Below are 20892 nucleotides of genomic sequence, written 5' to 3'. Positions count from 1 at the left end.
CCATCTGTCTGCCTAGAAATTTAAGGTCTAGCAGAATGGCTGTATCCTTAATGCAGATTCTCTCTATCTTGCCATCCATATAGTTTTCAGTCTTACAAGAATCCACAGCATCTGGCCTTTTTTCCTGTTGTTTCTTCTCAGTTGTCTAGGGATAGTTTTAGGGGAGCAGGGCTGATTTAGGGATTTCAGATCTCCAATAATAAGGTCCCTTTCTATCCATTTGGGATTTGTCAGCTCTTCCTGGTGATGAGTGCTAGATAGAAGGGGAAGCACATGTATTCAGTGGATTCTGGATAAAAATGGCTAGCTCACATTTGCAAAGAAGGCTAGGAAATGTATTCTGCATATGTGCCCAGGGTGGAGGAGAAAAAGATTTTTAGGGCCACCCAGTAATCTCTACCATAAATACCTAGGGAGGAACAAACTTTTTTTAAAAAATGAAAAAAAAAGACCTTTATGAAGAAACTTCAAAAACTATTGGAAGCTATTCAGGAAGCTCTAAATAAATATAGGGAAATGCCATGTTCATGATTGCAAAACTTATGAAAGACGTGGGAACATTACAGGAGGGTTTTTTTCCCCCCCAGGTCCCTCTACGTTTTTTAAAAAAATTATTGTCAAGGTAATGTACACAGGGGTTACAGTTCCATAAGTAAGGTAATAAGCACATTTCTTGTCAAACTTGTTCCCCCTTCCCTCATTTTTCTCCTTCTTTCCTTTTCACTCTTCCCTTCCCCCACCCCTGCCACACCCCCAGCTTATTGTCTTGTGTATATTGCTGTTGGCATTGGTTCCCCCCTTGTCCTTTGTCTCACCATTCTGTTGTCCCCCCCCTTCCCTTCCCTAATTCAAGTAAATGTATATGCAATACCAGGGTACCAAAATCAAATACAGTGACAACAGAAGATATACCATAGGGGGAAGAACATACAAAAGAAACAAAAAAATCACACAGTACATTAAAAACAACAACAAAGAAAAACCTCTTGTATTGTTTCCTAAAGGATTCACTCAAGTTGGTTTTAGAATTGGTGTGGAGAGCAGAGGACAAGGCCAGATAGTTTTTACAAAAAACGATTCAGTGATAGAAGAACTTTTCTATAACAGCAAGATTATAAACCATAAGTGGACCAATGAAGCACAATATAGAGATTATGAACAGATCTGTTCGGCTCATAAATGGACTCCAGATTTAAACATAATTTTATAAAAAAGACAAACTGCAAAAATGTGGTATCCACTGCCCAGAAGTTATGAATAATATATAATCTAAATAGGACAAAACAAAACATTCTTTCTCTTATATATATATCCCATAACATGCATATATATACACACCCATGTACATATAAATACACATATGTCTGTATGTTTGTTTACACACCCACATATTTACCTTCCTAATTATGAAATGTGAAAAACATAAACATTTAAAAAGAAACACTGGATTGTCCCTGTACAAGAGGGAAAGGTTTTGTGGGGAGTAGGTGTTTTTTAAAATATATTTTTGGCTTGAACTTAGTAGAGCCTTGTACTTGCGAGACAGGTATCTACCACTTGAACAACACTTCCAACCTTAGTGCTTGTGGTTGCTTTTCAGATTTGTTCTGGCTATTTGCCCAGGGCTAGCCTTGGATTATGATCCTTCTACCTACAGCCTTCTGAGTAGCTGGAATGATAGATATATATTACCTATACATGTGTGTGTGTATATATATATACACACATATACATATGTAATGTATGTAACAAGTCCTGGCTCATTTGTTGGGATAATGGATCTTGCTAACTTTTTTGCTCAGGCTGATTTTGAACTCCAGTCCCCCTGATCTTTACCCTCTGAGTAAAGATCAGGCATGAGCCACTGTGCCAGGCTGGGAAAGATTCTTATGTAAAATGTTGAGTGTATATAGCACAGAAGAGATTAATAATAAATAATAATCTTAAATTTTGATTCATCAATAGTCAGTGAAGGCCAAGTGAAAAAACAAGCTACGCAAACTCCACCAAGAATACAGAATGCTGAAAAGAATATTACTTTCACCAAAACAATATGAAAAACAATCAGCATAACCTTTCAGGGAAAAGGTAATCAGGAGGTAGAGACTTAACAAGTATGTGGGAAGAATGCAGTTAATTTAAACTACTTTTTATGATGTCCCAAGGGTCAGTGTGAGAATACCAGTCTGTTAGGAGCTACAGGCACAGGAGAATTTCCATCTCCCCAGGTATTTGTCCACAGATAAGACAAGATGTTCCTGGATGTGACAGGCTCTGCTGCTGAGTAGACATGGAGCCACCCTTTGAGGGTTGTTTGGTGATAGTTGTAAATCTGTTTTTTTTCTTTTCTTTTCTTTTTGGCTGGTACTGGGGCTTGAACTCAGGGCTCTTGATCTGTCTAGGCTTTTTTGCTCATGACTGGTACTCTGCTACTTGAACCACACCTCTACTTGAGGCTTTTTTGCTGGTTAATTGGAGGTAAAAGTCTGGCGGACTTCTTTGCCTGTGCTGGTTTTAAACTTCAATTCTTAGAGCTCAGCTTCATAAGGAGCTAGAATTATAATTGTGAGCCACTGGCACCCAGCCAGGTTCTCTCTTGAAGGGCATCGTTGAAGAGCTTCCATATACCCCATCGCTGTGGGCAGAATTACCTGTTAGACAACCAGGAAGGGGATGTTGTATGAGCTGTCTATGCAGCATGTCCAGCAGGTACTTGGATGTGCAGACTTGTAACAGGAATAGCACTCATCTTTATTGTTGAAGATCTATCATAAAGACGATCACCATAAGAACTTTGGAAACAGACAAGTTAGGGTTGAAATCTTGGCTCTAAATCTTTTTATGCCATTAAATAACTTGTTTAACTTCTATAAGCCTCTGGTTTTGTGAGGCTTGCGTGAGTTCTATAAGCTGCTCTGCACAGTGATTGGCTTATGATTATTGGAGTGATGAGTGTGGGTAAGGTCTCTAGTGAGAGCTTTGGAGTGAGGATAGCTACAACCAAGGATCCCATCCTGGGTGGCCAAGTAGGGTAGGACCCGACCAATCAAAGGTAGGTAAAAGGGCAGTGGAGGGTGTTGACTCAGGATCAGATTAGCAGTCATGCTGTAAAGAGGCTAAATAGGAATCCCTCTTGGGACTTGGCAACCAGGGCTGAGGAGCCGCATTTAAGATCCAGTCCCTCCAAAGCACTAGGTTTCAACCACTGAAGTCCAAGCCCTATCCTTGCCTGCCACAGCCATCTCCTGTGTTTGTAGCACTGAACAAGAGTTGTTATTGACAAAGAGTTGCTTAGAGATTGTAATCTTGCTGATGTCAGATAGTCAGGCCCTTTGTTTAGTCTGGATTTATGTTCCTTTTAAAAGGTGAGCCTTCTCTAGGAGAATATAAAGTCCCACTGTATTTGAAGTCATGACCATTTCTTCCCATCACCCTTTCAGGATTTCAGAGTTTGGCTGCATGTTGGAGATTAAGGATGTGAGAACTTTCCCAGATGGGAGCTCTGTTGTGGACGCCATTGGAATTAGTCGGTTCCGAGTTCTGAGCCACCGTCACAGAGATGGCTATAATACAGCAGACATTGAGTATCTGGAAGATGAAAAGGTAAACCTCATTTTAGAGGTCTGACTCCTTCCCTTCTTCATCGTGGAAAAACCTTATGAGATTTTTATTAACAGAGTCACTAATTTTCTGCTTAATTCTGCACATAAATTACTTACTCCCTATCAATTTTTGTGTGAGTTGGAGATGGTAGAGAAAAATACCTGATTTAAAAAAATAACCCTATTGTCCTTAGGGAGCATGTAAATCTACACATTGCAAAATAAAAACAGGTTCCTAATATTTTGTTTGCTATTCTAGCCTGGTGTATGTGGTGCAGGGTGTGGGGGAGGGGTAGGGGAATTCATCTTCTATAGAGGCATACGTGACCCTCTGCCCCTATGGTTCCATCCACTGTGGATTAAAAACATTACAAAATCAAAGTTGTATTTCTCTCACAATAAAAGGGGAAAACATCGTAGAAATACTGTGTTGTTTTATAAAGTAAAAAGTTGTACTGTTCCAAATATAACTTATTTGAGTGATTAAATAAACCGTGATCGATTGAATATATAATTGCTGGGAGTGTAAACTTGTTCAACCACTTTAGAAAGCAGTATGGAGGTTCCTCAAAGGCTCCACATAGAGCTCCCCTATGACCCAGCAATCCCACTTTTGGGCATTTACCCAAATGATCACAAACAAGACCATACTAAAGCTACCACCATGACTATGTTTATTGCAGCATTATTTACCTTACTTAAGATATGGAACCAACCCAGATGCCCCTCAGTAGCTGAATGGATCAAGAAAATGTGGTATATATATACACAATGGAATTCTATGCCTCCATCAGAAAGAATGACATTGCCCCATTTGTTAGGAAATGGAAAGACTTGGAAAAAATTATATTAAGTGAAATAAGCTAGGCCCAAAGAAACATAGGTCCCATGGTTTCCCTTATTTGCAATAACTAGTATATGTCTGAGACAAGCAGAAATGGTCAGATAAGTTGATATTAAGCGAAATGAACCCCAAGTTAAGGACTCAAATGTTTTTTCTTTCTTGCTATTGTGTCTAACATATTTATAAGATATTTCTTTGTTGTTTTGTATGTCCCTCCCCCATGGTATAAGCCTTGTTTTCACTGTATTTGATGTTGGTATAATTTGTGGAGGGGAAGGGAAAAAACAAATTGTTTAAATAGGGATACAGATGGACCCATTGCACCAATGAGATGTACAAGATGTTATGTCAAAAATGAACTTTACAACTTTGGCGTGGGGATTGGGGGAGGGGTGATGAGTAGGGGTGGAGATGGGAAGGAATGGTAAAGGGAAACAAAGGAGGAGGCAACAATGCTTGATAAGAAATGCATTCATTACCTTGCCCATGTAATTGTAACCCCTCTGTACGGTATTTTCACAGTAAAGAAAAAAAAAAACGCCATTCACTATATACTCTATATAGAAATTAGAGGGCATTAATGTAAATTCATTAACAACTTTTTTTTCTCCATGGGACTACTTTTATTATCTAGAACTAAAGTTTAGAGTAGCTTTAAATAACAGAAATAGCAGTCATTTCCCAGCTTTTACATTATAATTTATATGTTAATAATATATATCATGTGCATTACTGAACTGAATCCTAGAGGTAATAGAACTATTAATTGCATTTTCCAGATTAAAAAAAAATCAGAGGTGGGGGCTCACGAGTTAACAAGATGGTATTAGCAATTGTTTGGTTGGTTGTCTATTCTATATTTTGTTCTATTGATATTGCTTTTCATTATGTAATAGTAATAATGTTTCTTAATATGTATGTATGATGATATATTTTGTCCTGATTTTTATTATTAACACTTTGTTGCTCTTAAAGATAAAAAAGAATATATAGTTGCATGTATTTATTGAAAATTATCCATACTATGTATGGAATGAATGCTAATGTTTAGGAGTGTTAGAAAAAAATCAGGAAGCAATTAAAAGGACACAAGATTTCTACACTCAGTGATTTTAATGAAGCAATAGTGCGTTATGAAAGCAATACATTCTGTGAACCCACTTGGCAGATGTGGAGTAAGTCACTGGCTGTTGTGTGTGGAGGCCCATGTCTATCATGAGTTGCTGAATGCTTGCCTTTTCCTTGAACAGGTGGAGGGGCCAGAGTATGAAGAACTTACCACTCTTCACGATTCTGTGTATCAGCAGTCTGTGTCCTGGTTTTCTTCTCTCCAGGATCACATGAAAGAACAAATTTTAAGTCATTTTGGGGGAATGCCAGACAGGGAGCCCGAGCCTCAGGTATGTTACCCTTTTTCTTTTCTTTCTTTCTTTTTTTTTGATGCTGCTATTTCCTGCTGTAATATTCTAGACATACCATTCCAGTGTATGCACAGTGTGACAGCCCAGCATCATGTACTCCATAGGAATGCTTATGAACTGGTTCATTTATTGGCAGTCCAAAGAGGCATTAGTTAAGTGCCTAAGATCCAAAGGAGAACCTATAACATTAATGCTAACAGTACATGAAGACAATTTCCTTTGAACGAAAGTCACTTAACTCTGCTTGGTCTCAGCCTTCATGCCTTTTTATCTCCCATTAACACTAGGACTTAAATACCAATTTTTTTAAAATCATATTGATGATGACACTGTTTTGCACACGACACTGCCTCACATCTGGACTCTAGAGAAAAATACAGAATACCTGGTCACTTCGAAGCCTTATTTCATTGTCCTTTGTGGTAACACCTCCTTCCCCTATCTATTCCTCCTGGGCTTTTTTTCTGATCCCTCCTTTGCATGCCTTTGGTGAAGATGGTTCTCCAGTAATCAGTGGATTTAAATGAGAGGCCGTGGTAACTTGGGGTTGTGGCAGTGACCAGTTCTCTGGTCCACGCGTGGAGGCACGTCTGCCTCACAGAAGGCGTGTATGTGGGGTTGGTAGGGCTAGCTCTCAAAAAGCTTAATTTAAGATGGAATGCCTTCTCTTGTCTCCATTCATTTGTTACCTTACCTCTTGAGGGTTTTTGTTATTTATCATCTATGGGAATTGGAGGTTTTCTAAACTCAAAATGCCAAAATTGCCTCTAGATCTTACTTGACTACAATCTTGTGAAAGTCAAATCTCTCCCAAACTCTTTTTCTATACTGTACTTTAACTCAGATTCACAATGCAAGGAGATAAGGCCGATTTGCAATTAGGAAATCATGAGGCTTGAACTAGTGCTCTACAGCGGAGCCATAACTCCACATCTGGCTTTCATTTGGTAGTTTTTAGAGATAAGAGTCTCACAGGCTTTCCTGACAGGTCTGGCTTTAAACTGGGATCCTTAGATCTCAGCCTCCTGAGTAAGTAGGGTTACAGATATGAGCCACTGGTTCCTAACGAGGAAATGAATCATTCTTTTTGCTAGAGATTTCCATTTTAAACTCAGATTAATCTCTCATTGGTAGGCATATTTGCTTCCAATAATCACTGTCACAAATCATCACAAATGTGGGTGGCAGTTTACAGCAATACACATTTATTGTGATCAAAGTATGGTGACAGGATGCATTGCTTTCTGGAGGTTGTTGGGGGAGAGTCTATCTTCTGTGTTTTCCACTAATTTTGGGGTGTACTGGGGCCTAGTACTTACAAGATAAGCACTACTCTTTGAGCCAGTCCCCAGCCCTTTTTATTTTTTCATTTTAGTTATCTTTCAGGTAATGTCCAGGGCCAGCCTTCTACTATGAGCTTCCTACCTATAGTCTTTTTTTTTTTTTTTGTCGGTCATGGGGCTTGAACTCTGGGCCTGAACACTGTCCCTCAGCTCTTCAGCTCAAGGCTAATGCTCTACCACTTAAGCCACAGTGCCACTTCCGGTTTTCTGAGTGGTTTATTGGGGATAAGTCTCACGGAGTTTCCTTCCTGGGCTAGCTTTGAACCACAATCCTCAGATCTCAGCCTCCTGAGTAGCTAGGATTACAGGTGTGAGCCACCAGCACCTGGCTCCTACCTATAGTCTTACACATAATTGGGACCATAAGTGTGTACCAGTATATCCAGCTTTTATTGGTTATGATGTGTCTTGCTACAGTCTTCCCAATCTCTGCCTCCTGAGAAGCTGTAATTACAGGCCTGAAGCATCATGCCTGGCTAACTTATTCTAACTTCTAAAGACTGCTGGCTTTCCTTGGCTTATGATTCCTTCTGTGATCAAAACAAGGGACACTGTATCTCTGACCATTCTTCTGCTGCCATACTTCCCCTGACTGCCACCTGAAAAAGACACCCCTGATTATGTAGGACCCCTGTAATGATCTTGCCATCTTAAGATCCCACTGCCAATTAAAGTACATTTTCATGTTTTAGGCATTAGAGCATTGACATCTTTGAGGGTTGTTATGCCAAGGACAGAAGAGTTTTAGGTAGTCTGTGGGGAATGTCTTTATATGAGTTTCTTCTTACTAAACATGCTTTAGCTTCTCATTAAGCTAATGCCTCTCACCTAAAATCTTAGCTACTTGGGAGGCTGACTGGGAAGACTGAAGCTTGAGCCAACCTGATCACACATGCAGGAACCCCTTCTCAGCCAATAGCTGGGTGCAGTGGTGCATGTTTATCATCTCAGCTACTATGGGAAGTTCAAATGAGCTGACACAAAATTAGGGACACACCTGGGCTAGAAGCAGGACTAGTACAAAAGAGGATTAGAGGTATGGTTGAGCAAGAGAGTATCTGCCTAGCAAGCGTGAGACCCTGAGTTCAAAATCCCAATGTTACCAAAAAAAAGAAAAACATTGTTCACTACTCTGTAAGATGAGAAAAGGAGAGTACAACTTTTTTGATTTTTTTTTTTCCCAGTCGTGGGGCTTGAACTCAGACCTGAGCACTGTCTCTGAGCTAGTGCTCTTCGGCTTCAAGCCATAGCTCCACTTCCGTTTTTCCTGGTGGTTAATTGGAGATAAGAGTAGAATGGACTTTTCCTGCCTGGGCTGGCTTCAAACTGTGATCCTCAGATCTCAGATTCCTGAGTAGCCTGGATTACAGGCGTGAGCCACTAGTGCCCAATGCACAATGTTATTTTTAGTCCTCTGGTGGAAAACCATCCCAGAGATCACCAGAGGACAATAAAAGGCTTTGAAACTAAAGGCCTGGATATCCATGTTCCAGTGCCAGCATATCAAGAACAAGTTTATAGTCATCTTTTGTTTAGAATTCAAACCAGAACAAATCATGTGATAAAGGCTATCATACATATATATATGTAGCATGTGTGTATTTTTGTGCAAATAAAATTTTCATACATAAATTCATGATGTGTATAAATGCATAATGATTGCCACATGTATACTAATGTATACATATGCATCTTTTATACATACACACATTTACCACATTGGCTTATGATAAGGTTAATTTTCTTATGGTACTTAAACCATACATATATACATACTTTTAGCCTTTATGATTTATATAGCATGCTTGAAACTTAAATAGCAGTAGCATAGAACATTGGGTTGGGGAGGTGAAAATTACTTGTCTTTTCTCCTGGTTGGTGTATGTATAAACTCTTAAGTAGACAGTCAAGAGAAAAAAAGCAACTAATTTATGGAATTTCCCTGTAGAAGATGCTTCTCTTGGAATGTTCTTGCTTTTATGAGTTTCCCACCTTTGAATGTGTAACATACAAGCAAACTGAATGAGTTGTGATGTAGCTTTACAAGAGAAAGTGGCATTTCTGTTGGTTCACATGTCTGTTGGTTAAATTAGGGAGCAGGGCTTCATTAATACAGTATTTTCTTCTGGTTTACTTTTCAGAGCAATCCTAGTGGCCCGGCCTGGTCCTGGTGGATCCTGGCAGTGCTGCCACTGGAGCGCAAGGCTCAGCTGGCCATCCTTGGCATGACCTCTCTGAAGGAACGTCTGCTTGCCATCCGACGCATACTAGTCATCATCACGCGTAAGATGAATAATCGCCAAGAGGTGGCTCCCAACAAGGAGAGAAATAACTGATTTTCTTCTTCTGTTATGGTTTCTGGAAGCCCCTGTACATTTATGAGTGCCGGGCATGGACAAGTACCCATCAATTATTGTGCTCTGTAAAATGTTCATTGATAAGATTACCAAATGGGACACTTAACCAAACACTTAATACCCTCTCACAATTGCCAAGTTTGTGCCTGGTGGAATCTGTTGCTGTAAAAGGTTAGCCTGAAGTTCAGATAGAGCCCAGGGTTGGAAAGCCACCTAAGAAAATCACTTGGAAGCAGATGTTTCAGGAGGTCACTGGTGGCAGGGAACAGCACAGATGGCATATAGTGGCTTAGGGTCCACAAGAAAGGAGAAGCTGTTCTAGTCAGTATCTCACCCTGCTAAATGGAAAAATGCATGTATCTGTGGCCAGACAATAAGAGGAAAACATGTTTTTATATGGAAACAGATGGGTTAGAACACAGGCTGACCAAAGATGCACTTAGGCTTCGTGTGTTGCTGTAAAGTTGTCTGTGAACTTAAGGAATCAAACCCTTGTCCAGTGCAGGAGCTAAAATGAGTCCTCACCCAAGAAGTAGCAATTACTGGATAGAACTGTGTTTACTGTCCTGTTTTAGTCCCAGGTGTTGTAAATTGCATGTTGTATTCATTAACAGTGTCAAAAATACAATACATTTCATGGATATAGCAAAGTTGGAGAATAGTATAGTGAACTTGAGACTATATTTACACACTCTGAATAAACAGTGAGTTAAAACTATAAATGCATTGGGATGTCAAACATGTAGCCAGACTAGTACAGAAACCCTTGAAAGTGTAACTGTTCTCATCAATTGATTGCGTACTAAACATTGAGGCTAGTCCTCTTTTTCTGCCAGGATTTTCATGAGAAATTAGTCTCATCAGTAAAATTTATGCTACTATCCTTCCACTAATATATGAAGACATTAAAAAGCTGTCATAAATGGTAAAGTCTGTCTATTCTGAGGAAATATACCAGAATATGCAAGAATAGGTGGTTGATAAAGGGTAAATATTTAGGTTTCTCCAATACCAAACTAAAATGGTGACTTTTTAAACAAAGTTTTATGTTTATTAGACCATGAATTATCAGTTAAAGAACAATGGGTATAACTTCCAACCTGTGATGTATGCTGGTAATGCTGGTTGGAATAACTATCGATCTGAGATGTGCTCACTGTCCTAGCCACGTGCTGAGAGTTTGCTTCTTAGTTTATGAGGTGGGCATCCACTGAAGGAAAGTGTGAACTAATGGGCACATGACAATTGCAAGCTTTGCCCTCTTCATTCAAGGTATGTGATCTTCAAGTTTTAAAAAGTATATTTCACAATAGTAAATGTCGATGGGTTATCAACCCATTAAGCATTTTATTAGAAAGACCTTATAATATTTATAATTTGATGTATTGTAGGAGTTTTCAGCAGTTAAAACTTAAGTGAGGTCATGGGAGTTAGAAAATACATTAGTGAAACTTAACTATACAGCAGAACATTTAGAAGTATTTGTTGACTCAATGTTTCAAGTACTTATGTAGTATTTTCTTAAGCCATGTAGCCTAATTAATCTGACCACTTAAAAAACAAAACTGCTTTTCATGTGCAGAAGATCTTTACTAGAAGCTATTCCTAGAAAGTAATAGATATTAGCCACTCTTCTCTAGAATTTATTTTATATTTTAATAACATATATGAAGAATTGTAGCTAGACACCAGCGGCTCATGCCTGTAATCCTAGAGCTACTTAAGAGACTGAGAAAGAAGATTGCTCTTCAAGGCCAGCCTGGGGGAAAAATTCCACAAGGGCAGGAGTACTGCCCTTGTTGCTTCCTGATAGAGGAGCTGGATCCAGGAGGTGTTTGGGCATGGAGGCTCTGGGTTGGTTAATTTGCTTAAGGAATGTGTGCTCTCAAGCATCCTCTGCTATGTAAGAATTGACAAGCAGATGGAGAATATGATGAAAGGGAATGACGTTGATCAAGATGCAGTGTACTCATAACCTGACTAATGGAATTGTAACCTCTTTGTACAACTACTTCATAGTAAACCATATATATATTTTAAAGAATTGACCAGCCCTGGTAGGGGCATTCTTTTCTTTGTCAGGAAAGCTCTGACATAAAAATTATAACCAAAACATCAAAAATTATAAAAACATGATTAGTTCAAACTTGTTCTAGTATTTCTGGAGAGAGATTTATTTTTTTCAAAATGATTTAACTGTTTTTTTGCAAAGGAGAACTGAAGATTGTTGTAAGTTAAGTTTAACCAGGTTGATTTCAGCAAGAAATAGGTTCTAGAACCAGTCAGAACTCTAGACCCACACTCTAGACTGCCACTCCCTAAGACAGTGAGTTGTTTTCCAATCAGAAAAGCAGATATTATTTGATTGGTGCAGTCCAGTATTTTCCTTATCTGGGAGCCTTTCTTCTGGGATTGGCTAGCATTTCAGCTGCTATGATTGGTCAAGACCCAGTTGCTTGCTCACCAGGATATACACTTAATTACAGTTTGCTTGAACATCAAGCTAAGTTACAATTAACTGTATGTGGGGCTGTCCTAGACCAAATTTCATCATCCAAGTATGGAGCCAGTTTAAGACAACTATAATTTAAGAGTTCCCCACTTTAGGTCATCCTTTTAGTCCTTACAGAGATTAACCAAAACCATAGTCATGGGTAATGACACCATTTTCTGCATCTACCACAGTGAATCTACTTGATCAGCCTAGTTCAGAATTGGCAATTTAATACTGTTCTAGATGACTCTTACATTTTTGTTATTTCAGCTGCAATGAAACCATTTGATATTAATACTAAAATATTGCAGTAACCAAAAGAATGAAACTCAAAGTGACATAGTTGCTCTCTCAGTCAAGTTAGGAACATTAGCGTTGAATTGTATCCAGGTCTTAATTTATAAAAGTACTTAAAACTTCTAAGCACTACACGGTATACATTGCCAAGAAACTTTCCAGAAGGCAGTATTGAGCTGAGCCAAACAGAAGACCTGAACCAATAAAGAGGCAGAACAAAATAAGCAGATTCTCCACAAACGCAGTGTAGGCCTCAGGAACTGGAAATGAGGACCACTTACTGATATTTGAGCAAGAATCATTTCTCTACTTGCTCATAAGACTGCCCATAAATATAACCAAAGTACAATGGGAAAAGTGCTCTAACATACTTTCTCTATCACACATTGAAGATGTATAACCACATTTGTCATTAAGGGCACCTTCTAATTTTAGTCAAGTGGCATATATAATCAGTCATTCAAAACCACATAGACAGCCTGAGTATAGGTTAACTAAAAGTACAATATAAGACATGCCTCCTGGATGCTACCTGGACAAATTTTCTTCACTTTGTAACAACCAGGTTACTATTAGAAAGGGCAGAGTGCTACTTCCAGCAAACCTAGGAAGCAAAGGCAGTAGTGATGTTGAAACTCTCCATTTTTCCTTTGGAGTTTTGGAGTATTTCCCGTCGGAATCCTGAAGAATAGATATTAATGGAATAGCTTCTTCATTTTGTGGAGTTAGTCCACAGACTTAATCATTTTGGTTCTTGCTAGAGCATAAGTCTTTGCAGACATCAGCAGGTTATTTCATTGTGGGAAATGGAAGAGGTTAGAGGAGCCAGAAGAAAGAAAGATAAGGCCTTCAGGGTAACAGAAATTTCTAAGATCGTGAGGAAGCTGTTTAGCTTTACCTTAAAATCCCTACCAGGTAGATATACAATCGCCCTTTTTAAGTTGTGAGATACAGACCATGATTGGAGTCCTGAACCACTGTTGAAGAGTAGGGGTCAGAAGAACTTCCAGCCAAGTTTAATGGCAACCATCCTCTAGTGTCACTTTGCAAAGACTTAAGACTCCCACAGTCACGGTCCTTACCATCACCTACCAATAACTGGAAGTACAACAGTTGAGTTGCAGTGGCTCAGATAGAAATGATGAGGAGTTGGAAGAACTTTCTAAGATGGCTGTCTAATTACTGAGAAATACTGATTTTTGAGAGACACTAGGATGTCCCACAGCCTGGAGAAAACTGAAAGAGCTCATTCCACTTGAGCCACAGCACCACTTCCTGGAGCTCATCCCTAAAAATAACTGAGATGCAGCCTCTAGCAGTTAAGTTCACAGCCATGTTCAGTTGCAAGTAATGTAAGTAATGCCATTTCTGTCCCTGCAAAAAATAATTCCTTAATGAAGTTTGTAACACTGTTTCTGGGTAAACTCTTTAATCTGAAACTGGTTCATCCATCTTTTGGCTGCAGGATTATCATGGACCAATCAATTTTCTGTAGAAAAGCTTTAGAATTGAATTTTATAGGTTCTTAGCAGTTTTACTTGCTGATCTGGAAAGATTTGGGAAGGTCTTTATCTCTTTAGGTTCCTTCTGTTTTGTTTCTGTCATAAACTTTCCAATTTCCCTAGGTCACAATATCCTGTGAATAAATTGGGAAAGCTGCTGCAAGAATTCTAAACTCATTGGTAATTTTTTTTTTTTTAGAATTATTCTTTCAGACTGGGAAGTTTCTTATAGTGTGACTCAACTTTGCCCTAGATCAAGGGTAGGGAACATCTGGTCTGTGGGCTACATAAGACCCATGAAATCATGTGCTTCCTGATGGGACAGACATGTATGGTTTTTTTTTTTTTCTCACCAGCTGCTTGAAGTTGTTTGCCTGTATTGATTATTTTGTATGCCCTCTAATGATGTTATAAATCTTCAAATGGCCCTTGACAGAAAAAAAAAAGTTTTCCATCTCTGCCTAAACCATGGAAAAGGCAGTTAAAACCAACAGATTTGGCCAAAAGGCCTCACTTTATTATAAGGCTATGTTAAACTTATTATTTCTAAGAGGGGAAGGCATCTGGGCTTATCATGGTCAGTGGCCTGAAAGATGAATGGAAACTTAGTGCTTACCAGCACATGAATGGGTAAAGAAAATGTGGTATTATATATACATGAGGGAATATTATTCATTGTGTCATATCCAGGAAAACTGATGGAATTGGCCATGTTAAGCAAAAGAAACCAGGCTTAAACAAATACTCCATTTTCTCTCACATAATGAATTTCAGAGGAAGAGGACCAGAGAGCAGGGAGGGGCCAGGAAGAGAATGATAGGGGTGAATAAGATCTATCTATTACCATAATGAAACCCATTACTTTTTACAATAAATTGGGTTTTTTAAGCGGGATAGGGAGGAGTTGTTAGAGTTTAAATCTAGTTGAGGTCCTCTTTTACCCTGTCCTTGTCTGTTACTTGGGTTTTTCTGAAGAAGCTTTCAAGGAAAAAATTTTTGATTCATGTAGTCTTTTGGATGCTTCTACATATCAATTAAAGAGTGCATCCCACTAGTTTGGTGGGGGTGTTTATTGTTTGTTTTTCTATATATAGCAAGTAAACAATTCTGACTTCCCAGTGACCCTCAAATTTTCTAAGCTGTTTTCTAGATGATACGTTTTCCTAAAATATGCAGATTTGTGCCCATAATTCTGATACATAAACCTAGCTAGTGTTCTGAAGTATGGATTATGATGATCCCATTATCAAAAATAAAAATTTGAGGTCAGGTACCAGTGACTCATGCCTATAATCCTGGGTACTCAGGAGGCTGAGATCTGAGGATCCTGGTTTGAAGTCAGCCCATACAGGAAAGTCCATGAGACTCTTAACTTTTTTTTAAAAATATTTTTAAGTAGTTGTGCAAAGGAGTTGCCATTCAACAAAGCAATTTATGAATACAGTGCATCTTGATCTCTTAATCCCTAGTTATCCACCAAAAATCCGGAAGTGGAGCTGTAGCTCAAGTGGTAGAGCACCAGCCAGGAATGGAAAAGCTAAGGGACAATGCCCAGAGCCTGAGTTCAAAGCCTCAATACCTACTATGACCTTTAACTGAATCCAGTGCAATCAGCTGTCAAAAACACTTTGCCTCTGAGCCCAGTTCAGATTCTAACTAACCTACTCAGACACCTAAGGCTTCTTTTCTGAAATCCAAGTCAGTAAGTTAAGAAAAAGAAGAGAGAAAGAAAGGAAAGAAAAAGTTTAGAAAAACTTGGAGAGCTCAGAACTCAGAGTGGAGCTGGCGATAAGGGGAGGAAACTTACCTGTACTATATCTAGGTGTCTTGAGAAGCCATAGGGTTCAGCGGGCCCTAGTGAGTCTCTTGTATTAGCCACTCAGTGAACCCGTGGATTCTGGAAGCTCTACTTTGCAGCCTACTGACCACACCAAAAGGAGAATGCAACTACATTTAAATTTAGTAGGTTATTTTTGAGCAAGAAGTAAAGTTTTTAATTGGGCAGCATACCAACCCAAGATGGTGCAGAATGTTATCCCCAACATTTTAGACAGAAAAGGGAAGGAATTTACAGAGATGATAAATTGGTGCAGTTCAGTGTTTACTTTATTTGGCATGCAGTCACTTAATACTTATGGAGACACAAACTGGGAGAAGTGTGGTTAGGTGATTTTGTCACAGTATGAGCCACATAAGAGTGTTCTAACATAAACCAAGACAGCTACAATGTCACTAGGTGATGCAACATTATGGGACCACGTAGAATATGCTACAACTGGTTTATGTGTCAAGCTAGATTGCAATTCACCACATACTAAGAGTCTAAGTCAAATTTTATCATTCAATACAGAGGCTAGTTTGAGCAGGGATGGGCCTGGGCCTGCTGGTACCAGCTTGTGTCTACAGAACTTCAACATCAGAACCACTTCCTGCAGTCCTGCAGCTGTAAGTTATCAGGGCAAGGTGGGGCCAGGAGGGCCAGATGAGTTCCCGTGGCATTATGGCAGACCCCACCCCAAATTAGAGACTGAACCTTAGTAAGAAAGACACGAAGGAAGTTGACTGTCAGTCACAAGGCTAGATTGGCGTATGTGGTCTTTGAGGAGGAAGATGGAGTTGTAATGTAAGTATCTCTAACCTTTTGCTTTTCAGCAATCATTAAAAAAATTGCTTTGGGGCCTTTGGTATTTGCCATGCTATTTTAACTTTAATAGTTTTGTCCGCTTTTGTACTATGTATGGTCTGATCAGTGGCTGGCTCTTCTTTCATACTGCTCATCCTACCACCCTCCATTTTCCACTGAGCCCTGGAAAAAGGTTGCTGTGTTGAAAATTTGTATGTTTATGTATTAGTGTCATTAGCAACTTAATTTTGTAGTTGTGGGATGATTTTTCCATTTAACAATTTGATGTGCATTTTTTTCTACTTAATTAGAAGAGCAGATTTGAGCAAAAAGTTGATGTAGATGAACTTAAAAATCATGGTTTTACCTGTTGAGAAATTAGTGTATTGTCACATTCATATAATACCAAGTGTTTATCTGACTTTCTGTTTCCTAAGTTTAAGTCTGGGATAAAGATGTTAAAAACAATATTTGCTATTTGTCATTACTTAAGTGAGGCCACATTTGAATGTTGCAATATTTACTTCATTGTGTCTGTGTACTGTTCACTTTAGTTGGAATTGTATATTTAATATGTGATATTTGGAGTAAATAAAACTTGCAGTGTTGTAAATGTTATTTAATAAATAATCATGTGCAAATGACGTACAATGACTAGAACTAGATCAAATTCAGCTCAATCTAATCCAGGACAAATTCAACCTAACTTGATTACATTTGCAAAGACACAGAATATTGGATTCATTTCCTGTGGTTGGCTTCCAAACATAGAATTTTCTTCTTCACAGTTCTGGAAATCAGAAGTTGAAGGCCAAGGTATTGACAGAATCATATCTCCTTTTACATATGTGGAGTCTCTTCTAACTCCTAGAGGTTGCTGCGGGCCCTGACCTTCCTGGGCTTGTACATATCCGCAGTCTGTCTTCATTACCACAGGGCCTCCTCCCTCCAAGTCCAGATGTCCGTCTCCTATGTAAGGAAGTAAGTTACTAGATTTGGAGAGCAACCTAATTCAGTGTGAACACCACCTAATTTTATTTATTATATCTGCAGAGACATTGTCTCCAAGTAAAGTCACAGACACACATTGTTTAGAGGAGCTTCAGCTCAATTCAGATGTTAAATTAGTCCAACTTAAATCACTAGTAATAAAAGGGAAGAGGTTTAATTATAATTATGTTTTAAGATCTGTTCTATCCAGGGTAGTTAAGAACTGAAACCAATATAGCTATTTTGTGGGGGGGGGACATGGAGGAGGTTTGAGATAAGGAATACAAAATTATAAGTAAAGAGTTAACTGTGAAAATACATATTTAGGGGCTGGGAAGGTGCTTCAAGTGGTAGAGCGCTAGCCTTGAGCTGAAGAGCTGAGGGACAGTGCCCAGGTCCAGAGTTCAGGCCCCATGATTGCCAAAAAGAAAAAAAAATATTTATTTAGAAATTTTAAAAGAGTAAATTTTTTGGTGATGTATTGTGTTTATTGATTTATGTATATTGAAAATGAGCCTTGCATCTCTGGTATGAAACTGACTTGATCATAGTGAATGATTTTTTTTGGCTAGTTGTTGAGTTCAGATAGAAGATATTTTTATTAAGGAGCTTTGTGTATGTTCATCAAAGAATCTGGTCTATCTCTTTTTACAATGGGTCCCTTCCTGATTTAAGGATGAGTAGATTTCTGGACTTGTAGAATAAGTTTGGTAATGATCTTTTCCTTCCTATTTCATGGAAAAGTCAGGGGGGCATGGAGTAACATATTAACTTTTTTTTGAAGGTCTTATGGAATTCAGCTGTGAATTATTCATTGTAACCTAGACTTTTCCTTGTTGGAAAACTATTATATCTCCAGTCTCATTGCTTGTTATGAGTCTAAGTAGTTTATATCTTCTTGGTTCAGCTTTGACAGCTTGTCTGCCTCTAGAAATGTATCTACTTCTAGATTTTCCAACTATTTGAGTATAGGTTTTTAAGCTAATCTCTCATAATTGTTTGAATTTCTCTATTTTTTTTTTGTCGGTCGTGGAGCCTGAACTCTGGGCCTGGGCACTGCCTCTCAGCTCTTCAGCTCAAGGCAAGAGCTCTACCACTTGACCCATAGAGCTACTTCCAGCTTTTTCTGTTGATGTGGTGCTGAGGACTCGAACTTAGGGCCTCATGCATGCAAGGCAAGCACTCTACCACTGAGCCACCTTCTTAGCCCCTCTCTAATACTTTTTGTGATACTTCCTTTTTTAATCTCAAATTTTATTGATTTAGGTCTTTTCCTCCATCCTATCCCCCACTTTTTTTTTTCAGTCAAATAGCTAGGAGAGTGTCAATCTTACTAATTTTTTTCAAAGAGACAGCTTTTTGTTTCATTGATTCCATAGGGTTATTTTTTTTTTTTTGGTCTGTTTTGTGGATCTCTGCCTTGATTTTTACCTCTCTCAGTCTAGTAGTTTGGATTTGGTGTGTTCCTGTTTTTCTACAAGATAAACTTGTGTCATAATTTTATTTACTTGAGCAATTTCTGTTCTTTTTATGTAGGCGTTTAGAGCTATGAATTTTCCTCTCAACACTGCTTTTGTAAATTTAAATTTTGAAAACTTGGTATTGCTAACTCATCACAATACTGAAAGCTTATTTTACTAACTTTATGATACCTTTTGATACTTTTTTTCCCTTCTATTTTTTTTTAACCTGTAGACTGATCACTTATGCCTATGGAAGTTTACTTTTAGTTTCTAAAGGAAGAATTTTGGTTTCTTTAGGTACCTATTCTAGTGTAGTTATTGAAAAAGCCATAGCCCAGAACTTTTGGTTTCACCAGTCATTATTGGACATATAATTAAAATGACTAGTATTGTCAAATCTGGGAAAAGCTATGTTAAATTCTTTTATATATGAGCTGTAAGAGTCAGACATTTTATTAGACTTTCTGCAGTGTCCAATCTTAAGTCCTAGCGGTGCCTGCCTGTCCCAAGTGAGCTTTGTGTGCTTGATGATGGACATGTCTATATTTATGCTCAGAGGGGTCACCATTAGCCGTGTGTGGCTTTCCAGCACTAAGGATGTGGTTAGTGTGGCTGGAAAAGTAAACTTGTTATACAGTTCAATTTTAACCCATGGGTTTTCACCCATAAAGCTGTCCAATGCCAGCCTGTGGCCCACCAGCCCTGTGACCCACTCAGTGCTTTCTCCTCAGCCTTCTTCCAGCACAGGCTCTGTCAGCAGACCAAGGCCTCTGTCAGTGACCTTGGTGAAAACTAGTCATAGACATAGCGGTCTAAAACAGACATTCCTCCTGTGTGTGTTCAGCATGACTATCAAATCAGAATGTCTAAAAGTGAAAAGTCAAGCCAGGGGCCGGTAGCTCACACCTGTAATCTTAGCTACTCAGTAGGCTGAGATCTGAGGGTCTTGGTTCAAAGCTAGCCCAGGCAGGAAGGTCCATGAGACTCTTATCTCCAATGAACCACCAGAAAACCGAAAGTGGCACTGTGGCTCAAATGGCAGAGCACTCGTGTTGAGCTGAAGAGCTGAGGGACCGTGCCCAGGCCCAGAATTCAAGCCCCACTACCAACCAAAAAAAAAAGTGAAAAGGCTTGAGTTCTTAACATATTCCTTTGTATGTTGAGAGATCCTTTCCCTTCTTTCTGTGTGAAATCAGCAAGGGCTATGTGATGCTTCATAGCAGACATCCCCCATATTTGTTTTTCACTAATGTGTCATATTTATCTCTGGTAGGACCTGGGATTCCTGGCTCAGACCTCCAATAATAAGAGACTGATTGCCCCTGCTGCTGTGAGTTTTCTTGTCAGATGACTTGACTTTTTTGGGAAAGCTCATGACTGATCTCAGTGATGACGTAAAGATCTAGCTATGTGGGATTTACATGGGAAGCGAGCTATGAGCTCAGCAGAGACTTACTAATCACATATAGCTGGGCACCTCCCTTTGCCCATCCACCTTCCTTCCTTCCTTCCAGGTGATTGTCATGAAAAACCAGTACCTTGTAAGCCTCTTTAGGATTGGAAGGCTGTTTATTATGTATCTGAAATTGCTATATTGCCAGGTAAACAGAGCACTGTCCACCTTGGGTAGAGCAGAAAGGGCTCTGCACCAGGTCCAGGCAGTGGTGTGAGGAGCATTGACAAGTGAGCCACACAGCATGGCAGAGTATGGCATTAAGGGTGTCACTGGTTAGTGCTGTGGGCTGAGATATGTACCCAATGTCATTCCAGGAGTTTGCTCTCCAGGATCTTGAAAGGTGACTGTGTTTGGAAACAGGGTCCTTGGAGAAGTAAATACACTAAATGATTAGGGTGTACCCTCATTCATACCACTCCTGTCCCAAAAGGCAATTTGGAGGCAGATGTGTAGGGGGGGGAACCATGTGATGACAGAGAGGTAGCCTTCTGCTAGCCAAG

General features: G+C 39.1%; 1 protein-coding gene across 1 annotated transcript in view; it reads left to right on the top strand.

Annotated features, from left to right (window-relative positions):
* Lonrf2 (LON peptidase N-terminal domain and ring finger 2) overlaps nucleotides 1-17101 on the top strand; it is a 40658-nt gene extending 23557 nt beyond the window's left edge. Inside the window, exons 10-12 of the mRNA XM_069988539.1 lie at nucleotides 3441-3603; nucleotides 5697-5846; nucleotides 9352-17101. Of these exons, the coding sequence (XP_069844640.1) occupies nucleotides 3441-3603; nucleotides 5697-5846; nucleotides 9352-9546 (508 nt within the window). The 3' untranslated portion in view covers nucleotides 9547-17101. The remainder of the gene's footprint in view (nucleotides 1-3440; nucleotides 3604-5696; nucleotides 5847-9351) is intronic.
* Nucleotides 17102-20892: the final 3791 nt, after the last annotated feature.

Source organism: Dipodomys merriami, unplaced genomic scaffold (assembly GCF_024711535.1).
Source record: "Dipodomys merriami isolate MVZ:Mamm:240054 unplaced genomic scaffold, mDipMer1.0.p SCAF_36, whole genome shotgun sequence".
In the NCBI taxonomy this organism is placed as follows: domain Eukaryota; kingdom Metazoa; phylum Chordata; class Mammalia; order Rodentia; family Heteromyidae; genus Dipodomys; species Dipodomys merriami.
The sequence above is the reverse complement of the archived record's forward strand: the minus strand, read 5'-3'. Positions and strand labels throughout refer to the sequence as shown.